This window comes from Oreochromis aureus, linkage group 3 (genome assembly GCF_013358895.1).
Source record: "Oreochromis aureus strain Israel breed Guangdong linkage group 3, ZZ_aureus, whole genome shotgun sequence".
Lineage (NCBI taxonomy): Eukaryota > Metazoa > Chordata > Actinopteri > Cichliformes > Cichlidae > Oreochromis > Oreochromis aureus.
This window is the reverse complement of record NC_052944.1, coordinates 51,353,733-51,380,094: the sequence shown is the minus strand read 5'-3', so window position 1 is coordinate 51,380,094 and position 26,362 is coordinate 51,353,733. Positions and strand designations below refer to the sequence as shown.

Genomic DNA, 26,362 nt, shown 5'->3' with positions numbered 1-26,362 from the left:
TTCTTACTTTGTTCCTCGTGGTGACAGCAAGGCCGAGGTTCAGCTGTGAAGAGGCCTCCTGCTTTTCTTTAAGTGTGTCAGGTGTCATCACCTCAGTTTTATCCAACTAACAAACAGAAGCACAGCTGAGAGGATCAATACACCACTCATTTAGGTTAGCATACAGCTAAGCATGGACTAGATGACAACTGGGGAAACATCTGAGCTGGTTTCATGCATTTAGACACTTCATTCATGCTCTCCAGCCTTTTCTTCACTGTCTGCATCCTCACCTCATCATTCCCCCTGTGCTGCTCCTCACCCTGCAGCTGCTGCTGTGCTACAGCTACTTCCTCATCCACCTGAGATTAGAGAATAAATGTTAGAACTTTTAAAATAAAGTTTCAAAATTTTGGAAGATGTAATTTGCAAATGTTACCCACAACATAGTTTGGTGAGTTATTCTGCAGTGTCTGCAGGTTCTTCTCATCTCCTTCCTCAGTCTGGTGTTCATCACTGAGCTTCAGGGCTGCAGCTTCTTCTTCTTTGAACTTGGACAAAAGTAGAACATTATGGAAAAGAAGCACGTTTTGGAGCGATCATCAGACATAAAGAAGATTGTGTGTGTGAAGGAAATGCTCTAAAAGTGAAATGTCAGACTATTTACAGTCATTTAGCTTAACACAATAAAACTACCAGGATTATATCATGGACACACTGCAATGCATCCTTCTGATGGAGGATAAGATTCTATATAGATCATAGAAAAACAACTAAAGCCAGAACATTTCATCATTTTTTCAAAATAAGAGGAAGATGAGCTACTGATCAAATATGGCTGTGCTCCCTCAGCATGCCTCTGTTGCACAGGTGCATAATTTCAATGGAAGATGTCGTCAATTGAAGTCAAATCTAATGGATTATTTATTTTAATGACTTTGCTGAACTTAGAGATTGTATAATTATTGGCCACACCTGTGAAGGTGGCACTTGTTCACTGTAGTTGTACTTGCTATAAAATATTGTTTCATCAGTGGTGCTAATAAATACTGAAACCAGCCGTCAAAAGTCAACAAAGCAGCAACTCTAAAAACTCATGTTTGCTTTACAATGGAGTCTCACTAAGATAAGATAACTCTTTATTGTCATTGCACAGTCATACATAGTACAATAGTACAATAGTAGAAGGAAATAAGAAAACTGTCCAACGTCAGCACTACATACAACACAACATGACACATCACAACACAACACAGTAACTTAACTTATAAAAATGACGAATAAGTGTATGTGTATTGCACACTGTTACTATTTCACATGAATTATTATTGCACCTTGTTTTTTTTATAAAAATACAAAAATATTATTATTGTTGTTGTTGTTACCCCCCAAAAGAAGTCCTGGGAGGTAACCAATCAGGTCAACTGTTTGCACATATTAGGGCTGTTGCCCTGTTGTAAAAGCTGTCCTTGAGTCTATTTGTCATTTGTCTGAGTTTTCCTCACTATGATGCCTTTATTCACAGACATGACAGTCATTAATTTTTACACCATCTGTAATTTGTTTTTAGTGCAGCTGCTTCATTTCTCTCTCCTCCCCCTGTCTTCTTTTTTGCTGAGTTGCTTTCTTATCTTTGTGCTTCTGACTAATCTCTGACTGGACTTTGTTGTTCAGGTTAGACTCCCCTCTGACACGCAATTCTGCTTCTTTTTTCATCGGAAGTAGATAAAAGTAATGTCCATTGTTTACTCACATGCTTGTTTTCATTTTCTGTTTCCCCTGAGTTCAAAGCTTCACTTGAATTCCTCTCAGCTGTCCTATTTTCATTTTTGCTCCCTCCTCGCAGAAACACAAAACATGGTAGATTAGTGTTTTGTTTGATTCTTATTAAGTCTTAAGTAACTTGGGTTGTATCTCTCATTATCCAACATCTTTTAAAATACCATTATAAGGGGAAAAATATTCTCATTAAACTTGTATCAAACTGAAAAAGGAATTTGTGACTTACTGTTTTTCTTTTGCTTACACTTGTATGTGACAGTAACAACAAGAAGAACGGGCACCGAGACAACAATAATAATCATGCAGTTGAGCACCGCAGGAGTCAAATTCTCTGAAGTGAAAAATTAAAGAAAATCATGAAATAATAATCTATCTATAATATTCTATAATATTAATCTTCAATGTCAAAAACAAAAAGGTTTCTTCATAATCTTCTAACTGCCAGTAAAAATTAGCAAGTGAAGAAAAGCAGAGTTTTCTGAAGTATTTTTATACACATATAAACAAGTACTGAGCTTTACATTTGAAAATACTTGTGTCAGATTACCTGGGGTGACCAGGAATCCAAACCAGTGTTTTAGGCTCATTTTGTTCTGGAAAACAAGAAGAAAATAGTGACAATAAAGAGATATACCTCTGCATTCATGTTGAAATAAAAAAAAGAAAAAATCATGTGGTTTAAAAACAGCATCCTAATTCAACTTTGATGTTTGCCACTATGTGATGATCTATCAACACTTAACTATGATCAGAATAATTTTATTTATTTTGAGTCAAAAAAGGTTAGCGTTCATGTAAATGATTATAATTATTTAACATAATTATGCTTTAACTGTTTCTTCTCTGTGGATGGCCTTCACACTGTGTAATGTACAGCATAGAGGGATATTAACTATTACAATGTAGCTTGTTGTAAATTTCCTCACAAATAAACAAATACACCTTAAATCACCACAAAATCTGCATCTGAGAACTAAAGTTTTACATGTTTGAGGCAACAAGTTTTCAGTTAGAACCACAGAGACACACATTATGTTTCTATTATACAGTAAATTATACAAACAACCAAACATAAAGTATTTACCTCATAAAAGAAACTGATGCATCTGCTTCCTTGCAGTGAGTGAGGCTGTGCAGCATTTGTCCTTCAGCACTGGTTAAAGGAAATACTCACCTGCAGAAACAGGAGGCGTGGTTTCTTCAGAAGTTTGATGAGGAAAAGAAAAAGCAAAAAATCAGTTCTTGCGAGTGTCCACATGTTAAAATGAAACTTCATTAAATGCTTCTAATGCCAACATGATGTGATCTGTTTAAGCTGTTACAAATCTAAGGTCTTGACCTTTGACCTTGCTATGATGAAATGTTTTCTTGAGTGTGTCCATACCTTGTTTCGTTTGTGCACACAAACATGTTTCCAGGACAGACACAAACTGACAAATCAACTAATCTTAACATTTGATCAGTTTCCTGCTTCTCTGGAAAGTGGTGACATCATATCTGAGCTCTCATTCTAGTTTGAGCGTGAAAGTACCCTGACATGTGATCTAAAGAAGGAAAAGGAAATCTGGACATAAAGTGTACATAAAGAGTAAACTCTGAGTACTGTCTCAAACTAAACTCAGAGTAATTGCAGCCAAAAGCAAATATCTGGAATCAGTTTGTCTTTAAAAACAGAATTTAAAGCTGTTTGTATGTTGCTTCACTAGTATCAGTTGTTTATGTATTATTATTTCAGGAAATCAAATAAATCCTCCTTTTAGTTTTTTGCCTTTATTGAAATCAGCTTTAGTTGATAACATTTACTGATATAATCTAAGAAAAAAGAAAACAAATCAGGGAAACATTTCTGCACTGAAACACAAACAGGTTTATGACTAAGTTTGCACAATGAAAGCATGAGGTCACCACAAATATTCAGTGCATTACTTGTCATAACAGCTGCTTCACTTCTTTACCTCAAGATCTGATCAGTTTCCTGTTTGACTGGAACAACACTGTTTGTCCTGTTACAGCTCACAGATTACATGGGATCAGCATCCATGGGTATCATGTCTTCCCAAGTCCAAACGTTTTGGACATTATTATTAGTGGCTGTGGCAATACACCTCACAGGTAATGTTAGTATAACAATATGTGAATGATGACAATACTGAGATGTTGATGTTTATGTTTAGTATCTTGGTTTAAGATCTCACAGTGATAACATTTGTTAAACAGGGCATTACAATTTGTTTTGATAAGATTTAGTCATTAAGTATTGAAATGCACTTTGAAATTTAAACCTCATGATGTTAGTGGACAAATAAATAAATAAATATTCTTTGCATTTTATCCACTGGCTGACTTTAAACCACAAATATGAAGCAAGAGGACAATTGGGACGATTCAAGCTCTCTGGGATTAATAAAGATTGACTTCATTCCTTCAAATGGTCTTTGACATGCACTAATCAAAGACTGACGAGCAGGCACAGAACAACTCTGTCATCCCTGAAGCCGAGCCACAAATGATGGGGGCATCCAGAATTTTCCAGAGACTGTGACATACAAAAATACCACAAGAAATCGTATTTAGAGTAACTACATCAGCTGGTAAAACAATGTCCTAAATGTTGTTTTGAGTTAATAATGATCAGTTGAAACAATGAAAGTGTGCTCAACACTAAACAAACTACCGACACCCCAATACACATGGGGTCAATAATCCAACACAGGGCACCAAACGACCATGAATAAAATACCGTATTTCCCGCACTATAAGGGGCACTTAAAGTCCTTTAAGTTTCTTTAAAAAATCGACGGTGCGCCTTATGTATGAATTCTGGCTGTGCTCACTGACCTCTAACCAATGTTATGTGGTACACGGCGCTCAAAAATCTGTCGACGACTTTGGTAAGCTACGAAGCTGCACTGCTTGATGGATTGTCGAAGCATTACGGCTGCCGTAGTCAGGAGCCTTGCAGAGTAATCTGGGTCCAAAACTCCATCTGCTTCAGGTCCCTGTCACGGTCCTGGGTCATTTGACCCAGTGTTTTGTGTTTATTTTCATTATTATTATTTTGTTGTTGTTATTATTATCCTTTGTTCTAGTTTATGTGTGTTTGGGTTTAGACCCTATGGTTCTTAGAGGTTTGATTTTGCGCTCTCTCTGTTCTGTCTGTACCGCATCCCTGAGTGCAGTCGTTGCATTTCCTGTTTTATTTTGAAGGTCTGTGTCTGTCGTCAGTGTGTTCTGTTTGTGCTCTACCTGTCTCGTCAGTGTCAGCAGTGTCTCCCAGCTGTTTCCTCTTAGTCCTGTTCACCTCTTGTATTAAGTGTCTGCATCTTCCCCTGCTCGTTGTTGCGTCGGGAAGAACAACTGCAAACACATATCACTCAGTCATTTTATACCCTGTGTGTACTGATCAAACATCAACATTTTATTCAACACCTCACTGATTTACAATGAGAAAATGTTACATCCAAAGGCTTTACTGACACTATATTTCCTGCTTATAATTAAATATAAATTTACATAACTGAAGTGCTCTTATTTAGCTGTTAACAACACATGTGGACCAACGTCAGTGAGGAACCATGCAGGACATGATTCTCACCTTCAGGAACATTTTGACTTCAAAAACAAAGGACAGCCAAACCTGTTGTTTTGTTTTTGTTTTTGTTTTTGAGCCATTTGGTCACAAAATAAACTGAACAATGTTTTTATATTTGAATAATATGACACTAGATGAACAGTGTGAGGATCACCAGAGTAATTCACAATATGACATCTGGAGGTTGTTGAAAGATTAAATTAGGTCCTTGCTCATGGGGCTGGTGAACAGTAATGAGATTCTTGTGAAACTGAAAAAAGGTATAAAAATTACTCATAACAACCTTTTATGTTTTTTACAGTCTGGTCCTGGGAAAAAAAGCTTTAGACAAACCAATACAGTGGGGGTAAAAAAGTATTTAGTCAGTTACCAATTGTTCATGTTCTCCCCCTAAAAAGATGTGAGAGGGCTGTAATTTTCATCTTAGGTATACCTCAACATCCTTGTCAGATGCCCGAAACACCTCAACTGACTCCTTTTGATGTGGAGGAGCAGCGGCTCTACTCTGAGCCCCTCCCGGATGACTGAACTTCTCACCCTATCTCTAAGGAAGAGGCCAGCCACCCTTCAGAGAAAGCTCATTTCTGTTCCTTGTATCGGCAGTCTCGTTGTTTTGTTCACTACTCACAGCTTGTGACCATAGGTGGTGATAGGGACATAGATCGACTGGTAAATTGAGAGTTTCACTTTTACGCTCAGCTCCATCTTCAACACAACAGACTGGTGCAGCGTCCGCATGACTGCAGCCGCAGCACCAATCTGTCTGTCAATCTGCCGCTCCCTTTTCCTGTCACTCATGAACAAGTCCCCGAGATACTTAAACCGCTTCACACTGGAGGCCATCCCCCGAGGAAGCCAACAGAACCACATCATCCGCTAGAAGCAGAGATGAGATCCTGAGACCACCCAAGTAAAAGCCTTCTGCCACTTGGCTACACCTAGAAATTCTGTCCATAAAAATTATGAACAGAATTAGTGACAAAGGGCAGCCCCATAGCGATGGGGTTTTTAGCCCATCGCAATGGGCTAAAAACCCCATAATAATTGTTTGTCAGTTTCGTTAAGGACCCATTGATCAAATCCATAATTCTTCTTTAGATTTTTAGAGAACAAGTCTGGGAGACTCTCTTAGGATTAGAGAATAAGCGAGACTATACAAAAGACACAAGAAGCCAAGCAGGTAAGATAAGGGACAGGGAGATAGAGAAGGAGAAAGTGCGACCTTCTCTGTCAAGAGCCAAGATAATAATCTCCTCTATTTTGAGTATCCTCTGCTTCCCTTTCTTCAATGCTCTTTTTTTCTTCTGTCTTCTTCCCGTCTGTGGCTTTTAATCGGAGTACAAATGGTTGCAGCTGTTCAAAACCCCACAAGGTTAGCAGATCGAAGCAATGGGGAGGGCTGTGAGTACTCAGACTGTGCTCATTGGACACAGTACAGATATCTTGGAGAAGCTCACGGCTTTTCAACGGGAAATTGATAGGGCTGGTCATCAGTGATGGGCACTAAGAAAAAATGTAAAATCAGATGCAGTCTGTTTGTACTAACCCAAACAATCACCATCCTCATTTCATGCAGCTCTGGTCCTGGCTCAGCTTTGTCCCCTGGTGAACTCATGACTGCACCCACTCCAGCTTGGCACTGGAGTGGATGATGCTGTCATTCACTCCCTACATTGTTCTCTCACGTGGATACCATTTCTCCAGTGCCTTTAACACCACTCATCCCACAGTCCTAAGGGACAAGCTGGAGAACTCAAGAGAGCACCATCACCTCACAACATGGATACTGGACTACCTCAGCGACCGACCACAGTATGTTGTCTCTACAGGAAAGGAGGAAAGGGCAGAGCAGGCTGTACCTGCTGTGGAGGCTCAGGTCTTTTGGAGTGAAGGGGCAACTACTGATGACCTTCTATGGTGGCCTCAGCCATCTTTTGCGGTGTGCTCTGCTGGATGACCACACACGTGCAGACAGACAGACACACAGACACAATACACCATAGTATCCTTCTCTTAGTCTCCCTTATGTGCAATATAAGCGATATATATTTTTTGTATATATATGCCTGCATATATTGTGCTATTCTTAGTTAGGGTATTGTCTGTCTTTGTTAATGTTTGTTTATAATGGAGGACTGTAACGAAAAATAATTTCCCCTAGGGATCAATAAAGTATTCTGATTCTAATATTACTAAGTGCATTTTTTCTAATGCAACATAGTACTTTATTCCATGTTATAGTGTATGTTATTCTAGTTTATCGTTCTCTATTCTAATGTTTTTCTTCATTTTTGCGGCTCATTACTTTGTACTGTCCACTTTCTGCCGTGACCAAACAAATTTCCCACATGTGGGACTAATAAAGGTTTATCTTATCTCATCTTACCTCTTCTGCAACTGCAACCACATGTGTTGCTCTGCCTGCTGGTGGTTAGAAAGAATGCACTTTTAATGCATTTCTGAATTAACTTCACATTTCTAAACCCAGAAGCTATGTCCATTTGTTCTGGATATGTAGTTCATGTGTTTAATAATGCAATGTCAAATGTAATAATGTAATATATGCTTTATTAATTCCACTGGGGAAATTACTCCTCTGCATTTAACCCATTCACTCAGTGAAGCAGTGGGTAGCCACCCATCCAGTGCCCGAGGAGGACGCTACCTTGCTCAGGGGTACCTCAGGGTACCCGTTCAGTGGATTCAATTTAGTCAATTTATGAATCCCCGTTTAAGAGAAAGATCAACAATTTTAAAAATAAAATGCATTTGAACTCATAATATTTTCACTTACCAACAACAAGCTGAACTGTAGTGCATTTATTTAACTCAACAACTCAACAAAACAATTATTCGTTCCCTCAGATGATTAAAAACTCAAACACAATGATCTGACTGTAAATGTGTAATTTTTCTAAATACCCATTTTATACACTTTGACATGACACACATGGCATTAGTCTCACCACCACTGAGAGCAATGTTCTCTTCTTTGTGACAGTATGGTTCATGGACATCAGTTATAAATATTCTGTCACGGCCTTTTAAGTTCCAAAACACAAAAATAGCCCCCAAGTGGGTGGCAATGGGTGATTTATTTTAGAACACACCTCCAACTTCATTCTTAAAAATTATATGGCATTTATTTAGTGGAAAAATATAAACAAAAACCAACACAATAATCCCTTACAACTTAAACATCAATGAAAGTAAAGTAAATCTGATTTCACAAATTCAAAAAGTGGCCAAAAAACCATTTTAAACCCTCCCGTTGTCCCATGTGACATTTGGCAAACAAAACACATTTCCACCAGACCCACACAGTGTGCTCTTAATCCCTTAATTAATGGGAGGGCCCAAAAGTTAACAAACTAATCACTTTTCTAAAAACTTTTCCAAGAGTGAAATTAATTACAAATTTACATAACAAAAATAGATAAGTATATTTTTTACTGTTTTATAGAAAAAACAAAAATGAATACAAATTACGAATCATAAACATTCAACAAAAATGAACACATTCCATTGAGAAATATGGAATATGGGATTGTTAAGATGATTTTTAGTATAATTTAGCATCATTTGCTTGAAAAACTTCAGGGCTGTTGTGATTTTAGGTATTTGGTCAGAAACTGAAACGTGCATTTAAATTTTATCCTGATTAAAGTAGATGAAAATTAGGGGGTAACTGAAGCTATCAAAGAATTCAACTGCATCAGACCAAAGACTGGCCAGACCAAAACTTTCACTGATAGGACAATACTACCAACACAGCTAAAAACAATGTCGACATGCAGAACTATTCCCAAGACATTAGGTAAATCCTGAAAAAAATGCCCTGTGTTTAATACAGATTAAATAGTGACCATAAAGTTATTAAGAAAGTGTTTACTAAAGTCATAAATTAATTAAACTTAATTGCTCCCTCCTGACTTTTAGAAACTGATAACTTTTTGCAGTATGATTATCCAAATGTGCGCTTGTACATTATGTCTAAACAATGTCCCCTTTGGTCTTGTTTGTCCAAAGGACATTGTTTGAGATATTTCGTGCCCTTGTTCGTTTTAGCAAGAATATACTTTCTTCTTTCAACCCTTCCAAATACAGGAAGTGATACTTGCTTATTCATTTAGTAATATATGTCATTTTACACAATCTGACCTAAGTGAGTTTGCTTGCATATCCTCGGGGGACAATTGTATCATTTTATTAACACATAGCCGAATGCTCCATAACTGCATTGGACCAAAGACCGACTAACACAACAACTTTTATAAATGTTGTGACACTTTGTGATGATCCGTTTTCTGCACCTGGATGATAGTGACTCTGTAATTTCCTATGGAAACATTAAGGATGTACTTTTCAAAGGACTGAATGGGGATCTGTTACACTGTAAAATGTAATATTGTGTTTAATTAAAAATATTAAATAGGCTGAACTAAATTTTTATCAATTTGTTATTAGAACTCAATTTAAATAAGTTACCAGTACTTTTTATGCAAAAACGCTGATAAACTTGTCTTAACTTAGAAAAACTAAGTAAGCTGGAAGTTTTGCTTCTCAGTGCGGAAGGATGAAAGATGTGTTTTGAAAATGCCACGTGACTACCGTCCTCCTCCCTCTCGGATCAGTCCGCATGTTCACGGTGCATTTTTATGGAATATGTTGAGCAAACCTGAGAAGCGTCAGCTCAAGATATTATTGTTGTCATTGCTGTGGATCTTTACCTGATACACTGACTTGGTGAGTAAATGTTTACTCTTATTCAAACTGATTTTGTGGCTTCTCTTAGTTTAGCACCAGGTTTAAAATCTTGCTAGCTAGTTAGTGTTAGCCTAGCGTTGCTGCTGCCGCTGGGCTCATGTTATTTAAAAATTAACACCACAGCCTTAAAAACCTTACATAAAACTATGTGGTGAAATTTTCTGTTGATTGTTTGAAATAAATAAGTGAGATAAGAGCCCAGACAAAATTCTTCGGGAGGTGCAGCGTTAGGGGTAGGTGTGGGATGCGGGGGGTGGATAACAGAGCTCTCCGAAAACGTGGAAGCACTTTTGCAAATATGTGATATTTTGATAAATTAAGTAGATATTTGAGCATTACACAGCTACATTGTCGCCTGCAAATATCTTAAAAGGTTATTTTGTGACCCAGAAAGGGTGATCTGGGGAAAAGGAGGATCACATTTGTCGGCCACGGTTGTCGGAGCCTGTGCGTACTTGTAAGCGCGGCAATGGCGGAGGAGCGCCGCTGAAAATCTTATTACTTTTTCTGGGTCACAAAATAAACTTTTGGGCTCACGTTTTCGGAGACTGTTGAGTATTGCAGCATCGACAGCGATCAACTCGAAGGAAAATGACGACGGAGGCAAAAATATCCTTAATAGTTTGGGAACTTTATTCCGCATGAACATGCGGCAAAACTTTCCTCATGGGTGCCATTTTTTGTTGGTAGTATACTTCTTCTCAGGGGCGTGATGACGCAGCATACGTGCCCTTACAATGAAACAGTGCCTCCTTGTGGTGACAACTAAAATACTGTCTCTGTTAAACATATTGTACAACATGAGTACACACAATGAATATCTTAACACCCCCTCTTGTACTCAGGTTGCTGGAATCTAAAGAAAAGTTGTACAATAAACAATAAACAGTTGTACAATCTCTACCACACTTCCTTTTTCTTTTCTTCTCTTTTTCTCTTTTAAGCACCAAACATAACGTCAGCAAACTTAACAAGTTTTAGCTTAGAAACAGGTTTGGTCATGACATCTGCAACCATTTCTTCAGTAGTGCAATATAACAGACACATTTTCCCTTCATTTACAATGGACCTTACAAAATGATATTTAATGTCCACATGTTTGCATCTCTGTCGGCTCACAGGGTTTTTAGCCAGGGCAATTGTTCCCTGGTTGTCTTCGTACACTATTGTTTGAGTGTATTTGTAGTCATCTATACCTTTCAAAAGCTGTTCTAAATATATACACTCTTGCATTGTGGAAGCCAGAGCCATATACTCTGCTTCACAGGTAGAGAGCGCCACAGTGGGCTGTTTCTTGGTCTTCCATGAAACTAAAGAACTGTTCTTACATAGATGTACACAGTAACCAGTAGTGCTGCGCCTGTCGGCGGTGTCACCTGCCCAGTCAGCATCACTGTAGGCTACTAGACCCAAATTTTCATCCGTGTTTCTCCTAAAACACAACTTCTTATCTTTGGACCCTTTGAGATATCTCAACACATGTTTCACAGTTCCCCACTGTTCTTCTGTAGGCTCATGGAAATGTTGTGATAACTTGCTTACCACAAAACTCAGGTCAGGACGGGTACCTGATGCGAGGTATATAAGACTGCCCACAGCCTCTCTATACATCCTCACATCTCTCATCTTAGTAGCACCTTCTGTGTAACACAACTTCTGATCACAGGGAGTTTCTCTGGGTTTACAGTTCTGCATGTTAAACCTCATCAGTATCTTGTTGACATATGTTTCTTGTGACATTGTTACACATCCATCAGACTGAGTGAAATCAATACCCAGATAATGCTTAAGTCTGCCCAAGTCTTTCATCTTAAATCTGACTGAAAGCATTTCTTTCACATCCTTCATTACCTTTTCATTGCCAGCAGCAATTATCAGGTCATCCACCCAGATGATCATAATCACCTTGCCATGTTTTGCCTCTTTGGTATAAACACAGTGGTCTGCTGGGTTTTGCCTGAAACTGTTTGCTGTTAGGTATTCATGCAAGATCCTATTCCAGTTACGACCAGATTGTTTTAACCCATACAAGGATTTTTGTAATCTACAGACTAACCCTTCTCCCTCTTCATAACCTTCTGGCTGATCAGTGTAGATTACATAATCAATGGGAGCGTGTAAATACGCTGTCTTCACATCCATTTGATGGAGTAACAGGTTCTCCTGCACTGCTTTCTGTAACAAAACTCTTATGCTGGTTAAGTTAGCTGTTGGTGAGAATGTCTCTCCATAATCTATCCCCAGCTGTTGGCTGTAACCCTTGGCTACGAACCTTGCCTTGTATTTGTCGTTTCCCTCAATGTCACTCTTAACGGAATAAACCCACTTCCCCCCCACTGTTTTCTTTCCCTTTGGCAAAGTGGTTAGGGTGAAAGTGTCATTTTCCCGTAACGAGTGGATTTCTTCATCCATGGCTTTGATCCAGTTCTTTGAGTTAGCTGATTCTATGGCTTCCTTAAATGTGTTTGGGACACCACACACTGCCCTGTAGCAGTAGTCTATGGTAGTGTGGATCTCATCGCTGCCACTGTTGGCAGCTACAAAGTCATTTAAGTATCCTGGTTTTCTTCTCTCCCTAATAGGATACCTTTTGTTGACAGATCCATCACTTGCCACACTTGAGCCTTTTCGTTCACGCTCATCAGGTATACCACTTTGTGGACTTTTGTCCCTCACAATAGGTTCTGAAACCTCCTCATTGTCCTTGTCACCTTTCTCTGAAGGCCTGTTAGCCATAGGCTGTCTTACTCTGCTACAGTCATCATTTAGTTCTCCCTCATCTGTCTGTGTTTGTCTTTCTACATTTACTTTGTTCACAAACTTAACAAGTCTATGTTTCTGAACTTTCTCAGTTTCGGGGTGGTAAACTAAGTAGGCGGGACTGTTCTTATCATAACCTACAAAGAAACCTTGGTCACATTTTGAATCAAGTTTCCCCTTGTCCTGTTTGTATGCATAGCACACAGACCCAAATTTCTGCATCTTTGACAAGTCTGGCTTTCTACCTGTCAGCATTTGGTAGGGTGTTTTCCCTGTTCGCTTATTAAAGCATCTGTTCCGTGTTACAGCAGCAGTTTGAATGGCATAGTTCCATAGGCATTTCGGTAGCTGACTCTCAATTAGCATGCACTTGCCCATCTCGAAAAGAGTACGCCACCCCCTCTCGGCTGTACCGTTCTGATGGGGTGAGTACGGGGCTGATGTCTCATGCTTAATGCCATTTTTTCTTAACAGAGTTTGGAAATCTCTGCATGTGAACTCTGTCCCATTGTCTGATCTAATGCATTTTACATTGCCATATGGTGCAACATCCGCTAGAAATTTCTCTGTTGCCTGCACTGTATCAGTTTTCGTCTTCAGGAAATATACAAACACTGAGTTTGAATAATCATCAGTGAATGACTGTACGTATTTGTACCCATCAATAGATTCAGTGGCTATCGGACCTGTTAAATCTGTGTGTACCATTTGTAAAGGAGCCTTTGCTCTTGTATCCGGATCTCTGTTTCGGGTTTGTGCAAACTTCCCCTGGATACACACTTCACATTCCTGGTCAGGTCTATCAGTTCTCCCCTTAATCTCCATACCATTAATGTAAAGAGTAAATATTTAAACAAGGCGAAATAAAGACACTCAAAACAGTTTAGATGGTAACAACGTGCGCACGCTGGGTGAGCGCTGCTGTCTCAGGCTCACAACCAGCGTATGCGGCAGTTCTTTATTTATAGCGTTTCAGAGTATGTGTGTGTGTGTGTGTGTGTATGATCTCAGAGTGTGTGTGTGTGATTCTGAAGAATGGGCCCCTCTTGGTATTTGGGAGTATAGATAAGAACGTCCTGCTCTCCACTTCCTGGGAGTGAAACGGCTCGTAGAGAACCAGGTACAGAGGAGATGTCCTGGGTAAATCATATCTGAGAACACTATGCTTTTGTCTTCAGCTTCACTTCTAGTGAAGCAGTAAAATACGATTAAGAAGAAAGAATAAATGGGTAAACAACTATTAACACTGAAATTAAAGATAAACTTTCAATAACGTACAAATGGCAGTGGGAATAATACTTGAAACATTTGAAAATCTCTTAACATATCCCTCCTGTTGTTAATTTGTTTTTACACATTTTAACTTTTATCAGCATACAGTCTCTTGACAGTGCATTTTAACTGTTGCTTCATTATTAACAGGAGTGTCTTTTTCTTTTAGTTACAGGTTGTTTCTTCATCTTCGTCGTCGGTGTTTGAGTCAGTGTCGGCGTGCTCCAGCAGTGTCATAATTTCTTTTTGGCCGACAGGATCCGGTGTAATAGCTGTGGCTATCAGTCTGTTGATCATGGATCTTATGCAGGGAATACAACAACAGCCACATAGGGTCAATATGGCTGCAAAAACAGCTATTGACACTAGGATTGATGACACTAGGCTGCGGTACTTTCCAAACATGTCCATCCAGCTGTCCCACATGGAAGTGTCCGCTCCAGAATGTTCTTTCATTCTCTCATTCAGGGTCTTCAGTCTTTCCAGGGCTCTGGTCAGACTGCCGTCAGCTGCAGTGTTGTTAGGTATGAAGGTGCAGCATTGTTCTCCACTTCTTTGTTTCTCGCCAGCTGCGCGTTCCTCTGGGCATAGGCTGCAGCTTAAAAATGGTTCCCCTTTCAGGACACGTCACATTTGGAGCCTGCCGGTAAATCCTCGGGCAGTGTGGGTCACATGGGTTGCTGGTACAGGCCGTGTTCATGCCTACCAGGGCCAGTGATAAGAATACTGTGAACACGAGCATGGAACACATCGTTGTGACAGTGGTCAGTTGGCATCCTCTTGTCCAGCATCGACGTCGTCTGTGCGGTTTCTCACCCTCAGGGGCATCCTGGTTTGCATTTAGTATTTCCATCTCCATCAGGTCTCCCTCTGTGAGCGTTTCTCCTCTTCTCGACCGTGGACACACCCTTGGCCTCCAATGAGTAGACACCCAGCAAGAGGAGCGAGTGTCTCAGTGCTGCCACTGATAGCCCTTCTCCCCACCGAGTGAACACCAGAGGTTAGAGCGGTCTGCAGTCTAGACTTTACTGCTCACTTTTCTGCTCGGGAGTTTGTGGTTCTTGGATTGGTTCATTAACATATGACATCTTATATAGGTATGCATGTGAACAAAGAATACCCTGAGTGTGTGTATCTATGTGTGTATGGGGTCAAGATGTAACCCCAGGAAGACTCCCCATTGCTGGTGCCAGGAGTCTAGCGGTACATCTGAACAAAAGGCTCTTAGACTCAAACAGATATACGTGTGTTTGCTATACCATATATCAGCAGGAGAAGATACGACCTCTCCTAGGAGGTGTGTGATCTATGCCAGAACACTCTGAAGAGGAGTGAACGCACTCCCCTCTTCATGCTACACAGAGTTGTTACAGACCTCCTAGGATGAGACATTCTTTCAATCTACAAATGATTATATACTTCTAAGCATATATAAGTAAATATTTCTAAGCATAAATGACAATCACAATACAAATCTAACATTTCCCCCCTTTTGGCAGTTATGCTAGAAAAGTACCCAGTTATGATCCCGTCATGTCTGACAGTGTCAATGCAAACATTTTATACTCAGCATATGTAAAGCGTACACAGTTTGACAAATATATTAGCAGTTATCCAAGTTCTCATTGATCTCATTCAATGGTAAACTGCATCCTACAAGCAAACAAATGAATTGTTAATGGTCATAAGAGAAATTAACATTTTCAAGATCACTCCAGCTTGGTGGTGCTCCTCTGCAAGACATGTAAATCGCACGTCTCTCTGCAGAGTGGTTTAAGTTCTGCAGGGCGTCATAAATGTCTCTTCCAGTTGTTTCCATCACTGTTCATAGAACCAGAGTCCAAATGTATGTAGAATAGACATTCAGACATACCAGTTGAGTTTGCCGTTTGTCAACATGGGTCTCAGCTATTGTGAGAGCTGCAGACCTCTTCAGCACTCTAGTTTTATGGCCTCTGCCAACCCCATCCTCACTTCAGGCCTCTGTACTGTGGGGATACATATGACTCCTCCATTGTCCATCCTCTGCAGGAAAACCCTCTGTGGAAAGGGTGCTGGATCCAGTTATCTTACTGCTGTTATGATCCCAGCAGTCTTCAGAGTGTCATCGTATGCACAGTACAGTGACACAGCATTGGATGATGTTCACAGGAAACTGCTGTCATCACCACCATAGCTTCTGGTTCCTGTGCTTTTCACAGAATCATGATGCCATCCTTGGACTCCCCCTGCGCTGTCGGTGGAGCTTGGCACGCTCCCCTCATCCTTCAGGTGCCCGTCTGTTGTCCACAATCTCCTCTGTTGGCCTCTGGAAAGCCCCTTGGCACAGCTCTCATCCTTCGCAGCAACCGTGGTCCTTGCTGTGGCTCCGACGTCTGATCTCATGATGGGCCCCAAACAGCTCGACCTTTGACCTCAACCACTGCCCGGACTGTCAGCTATGCCTGGAATGGGTTGCTTCTCACTGGGCCTCAGAAGATTTCTCAGGAGATTCCTTTCAGCAATACTCTGACTGCTGCACCTGTATTTCCTTGCTAGGAGGAAAAACTCCTATTTTGAAAGCATGTAAAGCATCATCAAACCACATTCTTTAGTTCAGTGAGCTTCATTTATGGACCATCAAAGCCTCATCTGAACACAGATGCACCACTTGCATAGGTTTAATACCCGTCTGAACTGTTAATCACAAAGATCACACAAAAATCATAAAAACATAGTTCAGAAAACATGGAAAACATAGTTTCATGTAACTCTGTAATTCTGGACCCCTCCTCTTGACGCATGGACACTCCCATGAGTCAACTCATCAAACCTAGATTTCTGTCTAAAAGAAAAAGGTTAGCTAGATCATGTCCCAGGCAACATCAGGGCATCTCCCCCTCTGGAGCAGCACCACCCCGGACCTATAACCCTGCAATAAAAGATGTTAGTGTGTTTTGCATAATAAGTTTGCTTCACATCTGGCTCCGCCTGGAGCCTGCATACACACCATCATGGCCTGGAAAACAAGATCTGGAAGTAAAATCAAACTTCACACTTATAAACAATTGTATCATTAGAGTAATAAAGCACTCAGCATCAACAGGACAAGAATCATGTGCAGGTTTTCTCAAATCAGTAAACTACAATTATTGCCATAATTTGCCTCAGACATGGATCATCCCATGTACTCAGTTAACATTAATGTAATTGGTGACTTCCCTGAAGCAAAGTCACTCCATGTATTTAACACTAGGAGCTCAGTAGTGGCCAGCTAATGAGCCCCATATCAAACTATTCCACAAACACTGCATCTCTTAGTTGCTTTCTCATGTTACTTGTCCGTCTCTGCTGAATCCTCTACATGCACTCTTAGACAAACAAACATTAGCAACACACATGGACAATCCTGGTGGTCAGGCACAAATTGACAGGGTCCAGAGGTGCTATAAAACGACCATAAAGACCATAGCTGTGGACAGAAGTGGCACTAGTTTCAACACAGGGAATGTTTTACATGTTATTCACATCGTCAAAGTAACCTTTAACATTTTCCCAACAACACAGTGTAACAGCATCACCAACTCATAACCTGTAAACGCAGTTTTCTTCACACGTGAACCCAGAAATCCTGTAGTAGAAGACATCAACCAGCTATCCTGGTATAAATCACATGATCAAATCACATGAAGAACTGTAATGCTGTAGAAATGTTAGCGCTGCGCAGGTGTATACACACTTTCTCACAGTCACCTCTGTGAACAACACAAGGTAGTGAATGACACCCCTGGTAGATGCACAGACACAGAAAGTGGCATTTAAAAGGTTAAATCATCATGCAACCTCGAATGTTGCTGTCATCTTTCTGCTCCTGTAAAAAGAAACACACATAGATTCATCTGCACCTTTGTCAGGTGGGGGTTAACTTCGCACAGTGATGTCAGTCAGTCTGTCAGCTTCTGTCCGCTTTTACCAGTCAGTCAGTTTTATTTTCTCTCCCTCATTCATTCATGCATTCATTCGTTCTTTGCTGACAGTGGGAATTATTGTCGCATTTTCATTTCCACTTCTCAGCAAAATGACGTCATTTCAAAAAGAAAAGAATTTAAACTGGATTTTCTCGTTGAATCCTTTTGGACAGGAACTTATTTTCTAATTGTCCCAGATAAGTGACTTCCTCCTGAGCCCATTTTAATGTGGAGAAACTCACTTGCAACAATTTTCTCGACGACGCGTCGTATAGCGCTTCTGTTCTAATCGTGCAGATCTGCTCAAACAGAGATCATCAAACAAAACTTTCAGTGCACTGTGAAAGTATCAAAATAAAAAGGCCTCGTCAAGTCATGACACATATTCCTCATCTCAGGAGGGTAAATCATACCATTAGCATGATTTATCAAACCATCATACTAATTGGCAGGCTCAACTTCACAACAAAAGAAAAATCATCAGCTAGATAAACTCCAAACCAACCATTAACCGCACAACACACAACATAAGCCTCATGTCTCATTAGCTATGAATTTAATCCCCAGGACTGTACTTTTTACTCATTTAGGCCACAAATTTTATTTAGTTTTCCTTTTTCCCCTTCATCTTAAACATGTGACATGTTGTCATGCATTTCGCAAAAGAAGTTTGTTCTCATGTATTCAGAGAGTTGTGTATCTGGGTGCAGGATTCACTCGCACATCACAACAGGAAACTCAGTGTTTTAGAGTCTCCACTCTAACAAACTCCATCACATCCCATTCACTCGTGCTAGAATTCAATCACCTTTCATTAGTCTAAGAACCATCAACTAATTTGCATATCAGTTATTAACCCACTAAGATGACAGGACAACAGAAATGCATGTTCAAAATATTATCACAAAAATAGAATTTCCCCTCATACAGTAAAATATTTTGTGCTGCATCAATCAGGCAGAAAGCATCTCCCAATTTACTATATTACCAACTAAATTTATTGTCTGATCACTGGTTGGTCAAACCAGAATCTTTTTTCCCACAAAAATTAAACTGTTGTCCTGCAACATAGTTAACTGTCAGCATTGGATAAATTAAGCATTTGATAACAAGTGTCTGTTAAATTTACACTATTTTAACACTGATGAGAGATAACAAGCTGATCTTCATTGCATGTGTGTTTGTTATTAGGCAGGTTTAATCAATGTCTGTGGAGCTGCATCTCCAGCAGGGCATGTTCTTAAAGCTGCCTTTCCTACACACTTCTCTGCTATTATTTGATCATCATTTTCAACTAATGTGCTATGAGTCCACTGATCTTTGCATCACACGAGGTGACTTGGACAAGATGATAAACAGACTCACATGCTCAAGATGGTGTCTAATCTTCATGAGCTCTCTTGTGTTTGTGTTAGTAGGGTTAATGCATGTTCTGCTTGTGTGTGTGATTTTGTATATGTTTCTTTTTGCAGTGTTTCAGATTCCTTCACAATTTTCCACTTAAGCAGTCAGTTTTCTTTTCCCCAGGTTTGCTAACCCAAATTTTGATTTCCCACATTAAACACCAGCTTTCCTCTGTGTCCTTACCTCCTCTCACTCTGTTGTCCTCTCCCACTTCAACAGTCCAACAGCCGGCAGTTCTTCTTCAGCTTTGTCCTGTGTCCCACGGTCTCTTCTTGCCATTTTACTCCGAAAGTGGCAAATGTCAAACCCCAACAGTCTCCTCAGTTCTCCTCAAACGTTCTTTTCACAAGCACAGTGACTTTGCAGCTTGTTGGAAACACAGTGTCATTCATCCAGTCAGGATGATGGTTTGCTCTTCTTCTCCGATGCTGTTTGTCCACACTGCTGCTGCTTGCTGGGTCTCTTTGCTCAGGACTTTGCTGCTGTCTCTTTATCTGCCATGTTATTGCTCTTTGGAGCTGCATTCCTTGTCTTCAGGGAGGAGTGAGAGCTCGCTTGTGAGGATGAGGGACACATGGTGCTGTAAATAGCCAAAAACTTGGCCCGAATGTTTCCAATGATGTTAAACTATAATTTCCTTCCGACCGCTGCATATGGGAAATTGATCCGGGTCTGCTCCTCACCTGCAAGTGACACACTGAGACATTTTGATCATTATTCTCATTACTTAACCGACACACAGAACTCTCTCTCTGTTTTTTGTGAACTCTCCTTTCTTGAAAGCAGAAAGTTTATTTATTATTGTTTTCATCTACAATACAAACTTCGTCTCTTTTTTTACTCCTTTTTTTTTTTTTATAACTGGTGACCTGCAGAATCACCGCTCTCACAATTGGAGACAATTACTTTTACACAGCACACACACACACTGTGACGTCAGGCACATTCACACTCACTCTTTTCATCTGCATAAATAAATCATATGGCTGATGATATGTGCCATGGTGATCCATAAGCATGATCACAAGTTTATTTAATTATTTTTCAACCCAACAAAACAAATAAACACAAACATGATGCTGATGCTATGAACACTCTACACACATGAATCAAGATCCAGGAAAACTGCTGCGCATCTGAAAGAAGAAGCTGAACTCACGGATACGCTACATACTCGAGTTATCATAGTTCTCTTCCCCTTTCTTTGATGAGTTCTCAGCCAGCTCCTGATCTGATAATGTGTAGCTTGCTCATCAGCTCAGAAGAGACAGCAACACAACCTCACACAGTGGTTGTGTGCTTTGCCCACAGTGGCAAAGACTTACATTTTCAGCTTCTCCATCATGTAGTTTTCAGCCGCTTCATACAAGGTTCAGCATAATAGTTGTTTTCACAGGTGTGCTCTATATCTCAACAATGGCTCATATTAGGATGACAGTTTTCAAACAGGTCAAGTGCCTCTATGCACGTCATTAGTTTAAATATTTGCCTATTTTTTGGGCTTAGAGTTATCAATAATATTTTATTGTAAATTGCTTATAATTTATTTCGATTTATTGTATTTAGAAACACCTTGTTTTTCTCTTATTTACTAATACTGCCAACATACACTCTGTGTGACCTTCGCTGATATTAGAGTCGGGGGAGGTTATTAAGGCAGCCTTCTACCCTGGTCTAGACCCAGGGCGGCCTTAATTTTATGCGTTGAAGCGCAACCTTTGACCCCTTCTCACCAGTACATCGGTCGACACAGGAAACAGTAAGAGTGGTGCAGAAACCTGTTGTTTCTATTCAAAAGGTCACTCACTCCTCAACAACACATAAACTTCACACGCGGTACTATAATCCTATTTTAATTGACACGTTCTTTATTTTCATTCACTCGCGAGAGTGAGATCCCTTTATTTTCATTCACTCGTGAGAGTGAGATCCCTTTATTTTCATTCACTCGTGAGAGTGAGATCCCTGACTTCCAGCCTTTTAATTGCGGAACGAGTCCCCCAGGGGACTGCCAGTTCCGTCTTACAGGCGAGTCCTTTCACTCGTAAGAGTGAGATCCCTGACTTCCAGTCCTTAAAGGACGAGTCTTTTCCCGACTTCCAGTCCCTAAGGGACGAGTCTCTTAAGAACCGTGTCAACCTAAAAACCGATTTTAGCCGCAATGTGTTCTTGAGTGTTTATATTCACCTGGTTCAGATGAAAATGCCGGTCGGAGAGAATCCTCCTCGCTCCCTGGAATCGTGGACCTCTTGCTAAAAACGCTGGCCAACGGCGAATTCACGTAGTTGGTCTTTACTGTTTCACTAGAAACAGGCTGTCGACAGACTTTGTAGCGTGGGTTCACGAATCCAGGAAACGACGAGGTCACTCTGTTGGAGCACAAGATTAGTTAAAATTCAATGTCCAATCCGGCTCGGAGGACCAAATAAATGTAAAGGGTAAATATTTAAACAAGGCGAAATAAAGACACTCAAAACAGTTTAGATGGTAACAACGTGCGCACGCTGGGTGAGCGCTGCTGTCTCAGGCTCACAACCAGCGTATGCGGCAGTTCTTTATTTATAGCGTTTCAGAGTATGTGTGTGTGTGTGTGTGTATGATCTCAGAGTGTGTGTGTGTGATTCTGAAGAATGGGCCCCTCTTGGTATTTGGGAGTGTATAGATAAGAATGTCCTGCTCTCCACTTCCTGGGAGTGAAACGGCTCGTAGAGAACCAGGTACAGAGGAGATGTCCTGGGTAAATCATATCTGAGAACACTATGCTTTTGTCTTCAGCTTCACTTCTAGTGAAGCAGTAAAATACGATTAAGAAGAAAGAATAAATGGGTAAACAACTATTAACACTGAAATTAAAGATAAACTTTCAATAACGTACAAATGGCAGTGGGAATAATACTTGAAACATTTGAAAATCTCTTAACAATTAACCACACCTTGCAATCTTACTACATCTTCATAGTTGCAATGACCTAATATCTCATGCCATGCCTGTATGTCATGACAGGTGTTACACTTATCATTACCCTCAACCTCAGTCTGCAAATAGTACAACTTGCCATACACATGAATGTTAAAGTTAGTACCGTCTTTGTGGGTCAACATGTCCTGCCCTTGTTTAAAGGTGACTGTTGCTCCTAATGCAGTGGCTGACTTTACAGAGAATATGTTCTGGGGGTATGATGGAATAAACAGCGCATCTTTCAGCGTTGCTTTGCGTCGCTGGCCTGTATTGTCAATCAGGAACACCTCTGCGTCCCCCCTCTGTTGGGCGATGCCTCTGCACTGGGTACCGTCTGCCAGTTCCACGCTGTGTGTCTCCGGTCTGAACACGTCGTCGAAGCCCTTGAACTTGGCGATGTCGTTAATGATGTGTGAGGTAGCCCCAGTGTCCACCAACAGGCCTTTCTCCTCAACGCTGTATGCTGACTGCTGGACTTTGATGTCTGCGCCCTTAATCCTGAAGGCATAATCCGGCGTTTCTGCTTTGGATCCGTTGCCGCTCTCATCTGCGACCTTCCGCACACCATCTTGTTTGTCTTTATGTCTACATGTGGTATCACTGTGTGTGTTGCTTTTGCAATGACTGCACCACGTCCTCCGCCTGCACACTTTTGCTCGGTGGCCTTTTAGTCCACACTTGAAACACACAATGTCCACATCGCTCTTGTATCTGCATTGTGCGCTAGATCTCGTGTGCTCACGCCCGGTTCTTACTCCTGTTTTCATTATGTTGTCGCTACACTCCGATGCGCATGACTTTTCGGTGTCTTCGAAACTTCGTAGCTTTGTTTTGAACTCAGCAAATGTCATATCGTCTTTATCGTGGGTAACGTGTATTGCAAATGGTTTAAAACTTCCAGGTAGTCCTTTTAAAACCATAGCAATCAGTAATCCATCACCTAAAGTCTCACCCGCATTGCGCAGTGCTGTAATGGCGGCCTCTGCTCTGATGACATAGTCTGTGACAGTCTCTTCCCTCTTTTTCTGAAGCGATGTCAGCATGGTGTACAGGTTGATGATTCGGGGCTTCCCCTTTCCAGCGTAGTAGTCCCTCAATATTTCTAATGCTCTTCTCCCATTATCAGGGGCATCTCTCATAATCAGCGAGAGGCTTTTATCGTCCAAAAATTGGATTAACTCGGCGTAAGCGTCAGCGTTCTTCTTACCGTCTGCCGCTACTTCAGCCTCACTGTTCGGTTCCTTCAGAACAGTGTCTTTTAATCCCAACAAGTGCAAATATCCTAGCACCTTAGTTTCCCAAAGTTCATATTTGGTCTCATCTCCGTCAAACATGAGTCGAGGCAGCCTGCTTGCTCCTCGTTGATCCATGCTATTTAGCCGTTAGCCCGCTATCGGTTGCGGCTCCGGATCTTCATAAGAAAAAAATAAAACTCCTCTTCGAGTCGGCCCTGGGCCCATAACCTGTTGAGTATTGCAGCATCGACAGCGATCAACTCGAAGGAAAATGACGACGGAGGCAAAAATATCCTTAATAGTTTGGGAACTTTATTCAGCATGAACATGCGGCAAAACTTTCCTCATGGGTGCCATTTTTTGTTGGTAGTATACTTCTTCTCAGGGGCGTGATGACGCAGCATACGTGCCCTTACAATAAAACAGTGCCTCCTTGTGGTGACAACTAAAATACTGTCTATGTTAAACATATTGTACAACATGAGTACACACAATGAATATCTTAACAGAGACGTCTATTTTTTTTTCATGCTTTGTGGCAGCTTTAGAACATCTGTGGCATCTATTAATGTCAAATCTAGCCTTTATTTAACAACATAAGCAAACTCTATGTTACAATGATTGCACAGCCATTAAGGATCAAATCAGTTTCTGAAAAATGTTCTGTTTTTCTCCTCTGCTTGCTTCTTACTGTCTTTGAGGCTCGGGACCAGCACTCCTGCTGTTGGACAGAAAGACATCAGTAAGTATTTTGGTTTTCCAATATATTAGCAACTGTCAGTGACATTTATATTAATCAGGCTGAACTTTAATCATACTTTAGATCAGCCTGTTTTACTTATTGTTTTATTTGTGCTTTGGTTTGGGGGAGTTGTTTCTTTACTGATCTTTTCCTGTCTTCTGTTATTAGACTTGAGATATGACTGCACTATGCTGTTGCTGGTGACCACAGTTAATTCTACAAGACATGCTGTGTAAGTAAACAAACAACAACAGTTTGGTCTGCATTTCTTGAAAGATCACATCCCCCAAACTTAGTTTAGAGGGTCTACACTGTATATAGTGAAGTCTGCAAGTTTCTGTTTTGTGCCCAAAATCATTTTGCACATCATTAGAATGAAAATTATTGGCCATGTTTGCATAGCCCTTTTTTAAAATGGTGCTTTCATGACATTATTGTGTGTTGGGTGGTGGTCAGGGCTATGCAGACTGACAAGTGGGACATTGAATGTCACCTCTCCGTGTGGGAGGGAGCCTGAGATCGTCTAAATTGGAGTCTGTTCTATACCAAATGCAGAAAAAAATGTTTTAAGAAAGCAATTAAGTTCATGTTCCAAAAATATGATTGTTTGCTTGCAGGACAACAGGAGAGACGAGTCCTCCGTCACAGATGGTGTGGTCAGTGAAGATGGTCGCCTGCAGGTTCAAGCTCATTGCATCTCCAACCCACATCCACTGCCACTGTACTTAAGGGAAGTTAAAGACTTTCTTCTGCACCTACATTTGGATCACCTCGATCCATGACAGTCATTCAGGCAGTAATGCCTGGACTGGAAACAAGCCATCCTTAAAATAATACAACATTCCAGCTCCTGTGTTGGAATGGAAAACAAATGTGTTGTTTAAATTAGAGACTGCACTTGTGACAGAACAATAAATATTTTATTTTGATTATATAAGTAATGTAAGTACAAAACAAACTTGTGGTAGGCCTAAACTTATTTTCAGAATAATTACATCTGAGACTTTGTTTCATTGTAAGATTATAACAGTGATGGCAATATAATTGTTTGTTGTTCAGCAGAACAGTGTCCAGTATGTTGGCTGTTATACTTTGTTGTGTTTGAAAATAAAAGTTGGGCTCATTTTAACATCATTACAAAAATTGTTGTTAATTATTTTAATCATATTCAGGTTACCACAAATTGTTTTTTCATTTAGTTGAACTTAACATGTTTGTCAGTAGGTAAACAATTAGTATTGTACAGTCAGAAATATCAAGTTATTGTTAATACTGCAGACTTGCAATGAATAAGTTGTCCTAACAGTCATCTTAAGTAAGCTTTACTTAGTTTTTTTGAGGCAACGAGTTTCCATAATTTTTTTGAGTTCTAGGAACTAACAAGGCTGTACAGTGTACTCAAAATGAGTAAGTTGCCCTAACTTGGTCATCTTAAGTAAACTTGATCCAATTTTTTGAGTTCTGGGAACAAATGAGCTTGTACAGAGTACTCAAACTAAATAAGTTGTCCTAACTTAGTCATTTTTAGCTAAGCTTTACTCAATTTTTTTGAGGCAACGAGTTTCCATAATTTTTTTGAGTTCTGGGAACTAATTAGATTTTACAGTGTAAAACTTTATTTTCACAACTGTGTATGTTCCCTCATCAGACAATTTAACTTTCAAGATTTTTAGTGAAATGTTTCCATTTTTCAGATCATGACAACAGGGACATTCTTCTGTCAAAGGACAGATGTGTTTCAGCCCACCATGTCACACAAGGATAAAATCTAGGGTCTAGGTGAGGTCTAAAGTGTGCCACAGTGAACACCAATCAGTTCAACTGCTGCTTGAACTGTACCAGTGACCTTGGCCTGAAGAGAACATGGTTTTATTTGGTAACTGAAGTTGTATTTGGGAGCAAAGAATCAGACAGATTTGTGGT

General features: G+C 40.3%; 2 protein-coding genes across 2 annotated transcripts in view; both read right to left on the bottom strand.

The window, feature by feature from the left end:
* The window catches only part of LOC116330761 (CAP-Gly domain-containing linker protein 1-like), a 46,277-nt gene that overhangs the window by 5,660 nt on the left and 14,255 nt on the right, over positions 1 to 26,362 (bottom strand). The window contains exons 17-18 of the mRNA XM_039599024.1: positions 273 to 341; positions 8 to 106 (exon numbers count right to left, since the gene is read on the bottom strand). Of these exons, the coding sequence (XP_039454958.1) occupies positions 8 to 106; positions 273 to 341 (168 nt within the window). The remainder of the gene's footprint in view (positions 1 to 7; positions 107 to 272; positions 342 to 26,362) is intronic.
* LOC120433179 lies at positions 21,088 to 24,278 on the bottom strand. Its single transcript, XM_039599031.1, has 2 exons — positions 22,587 to 24,278; positions 21,088 to 21,872 (listed from the first exon to the last, which is right to left on the bottom strand). The coding sequence occupies exons 1-2, from the start codon at positions 23,830 to 23,832 to the stop codon at positions 21,868 to 21,870; spliced, it is 1,251 nt and encodes a 416-aa protein (XP_039454965.1). The 5' UTR covers positions 23,833 to 24,278; the 3' UTR covers positions 21,088 to 21,867.

Coding starts and splice junctions, on each gene's coding strand:
- LOC120433179 (XM_039599031.1), bottom strand. CDS start 23,832: ATGGATCAACGAGGAGCAAGCAGGCTGCCTCGACTCATGTTTGACGGA.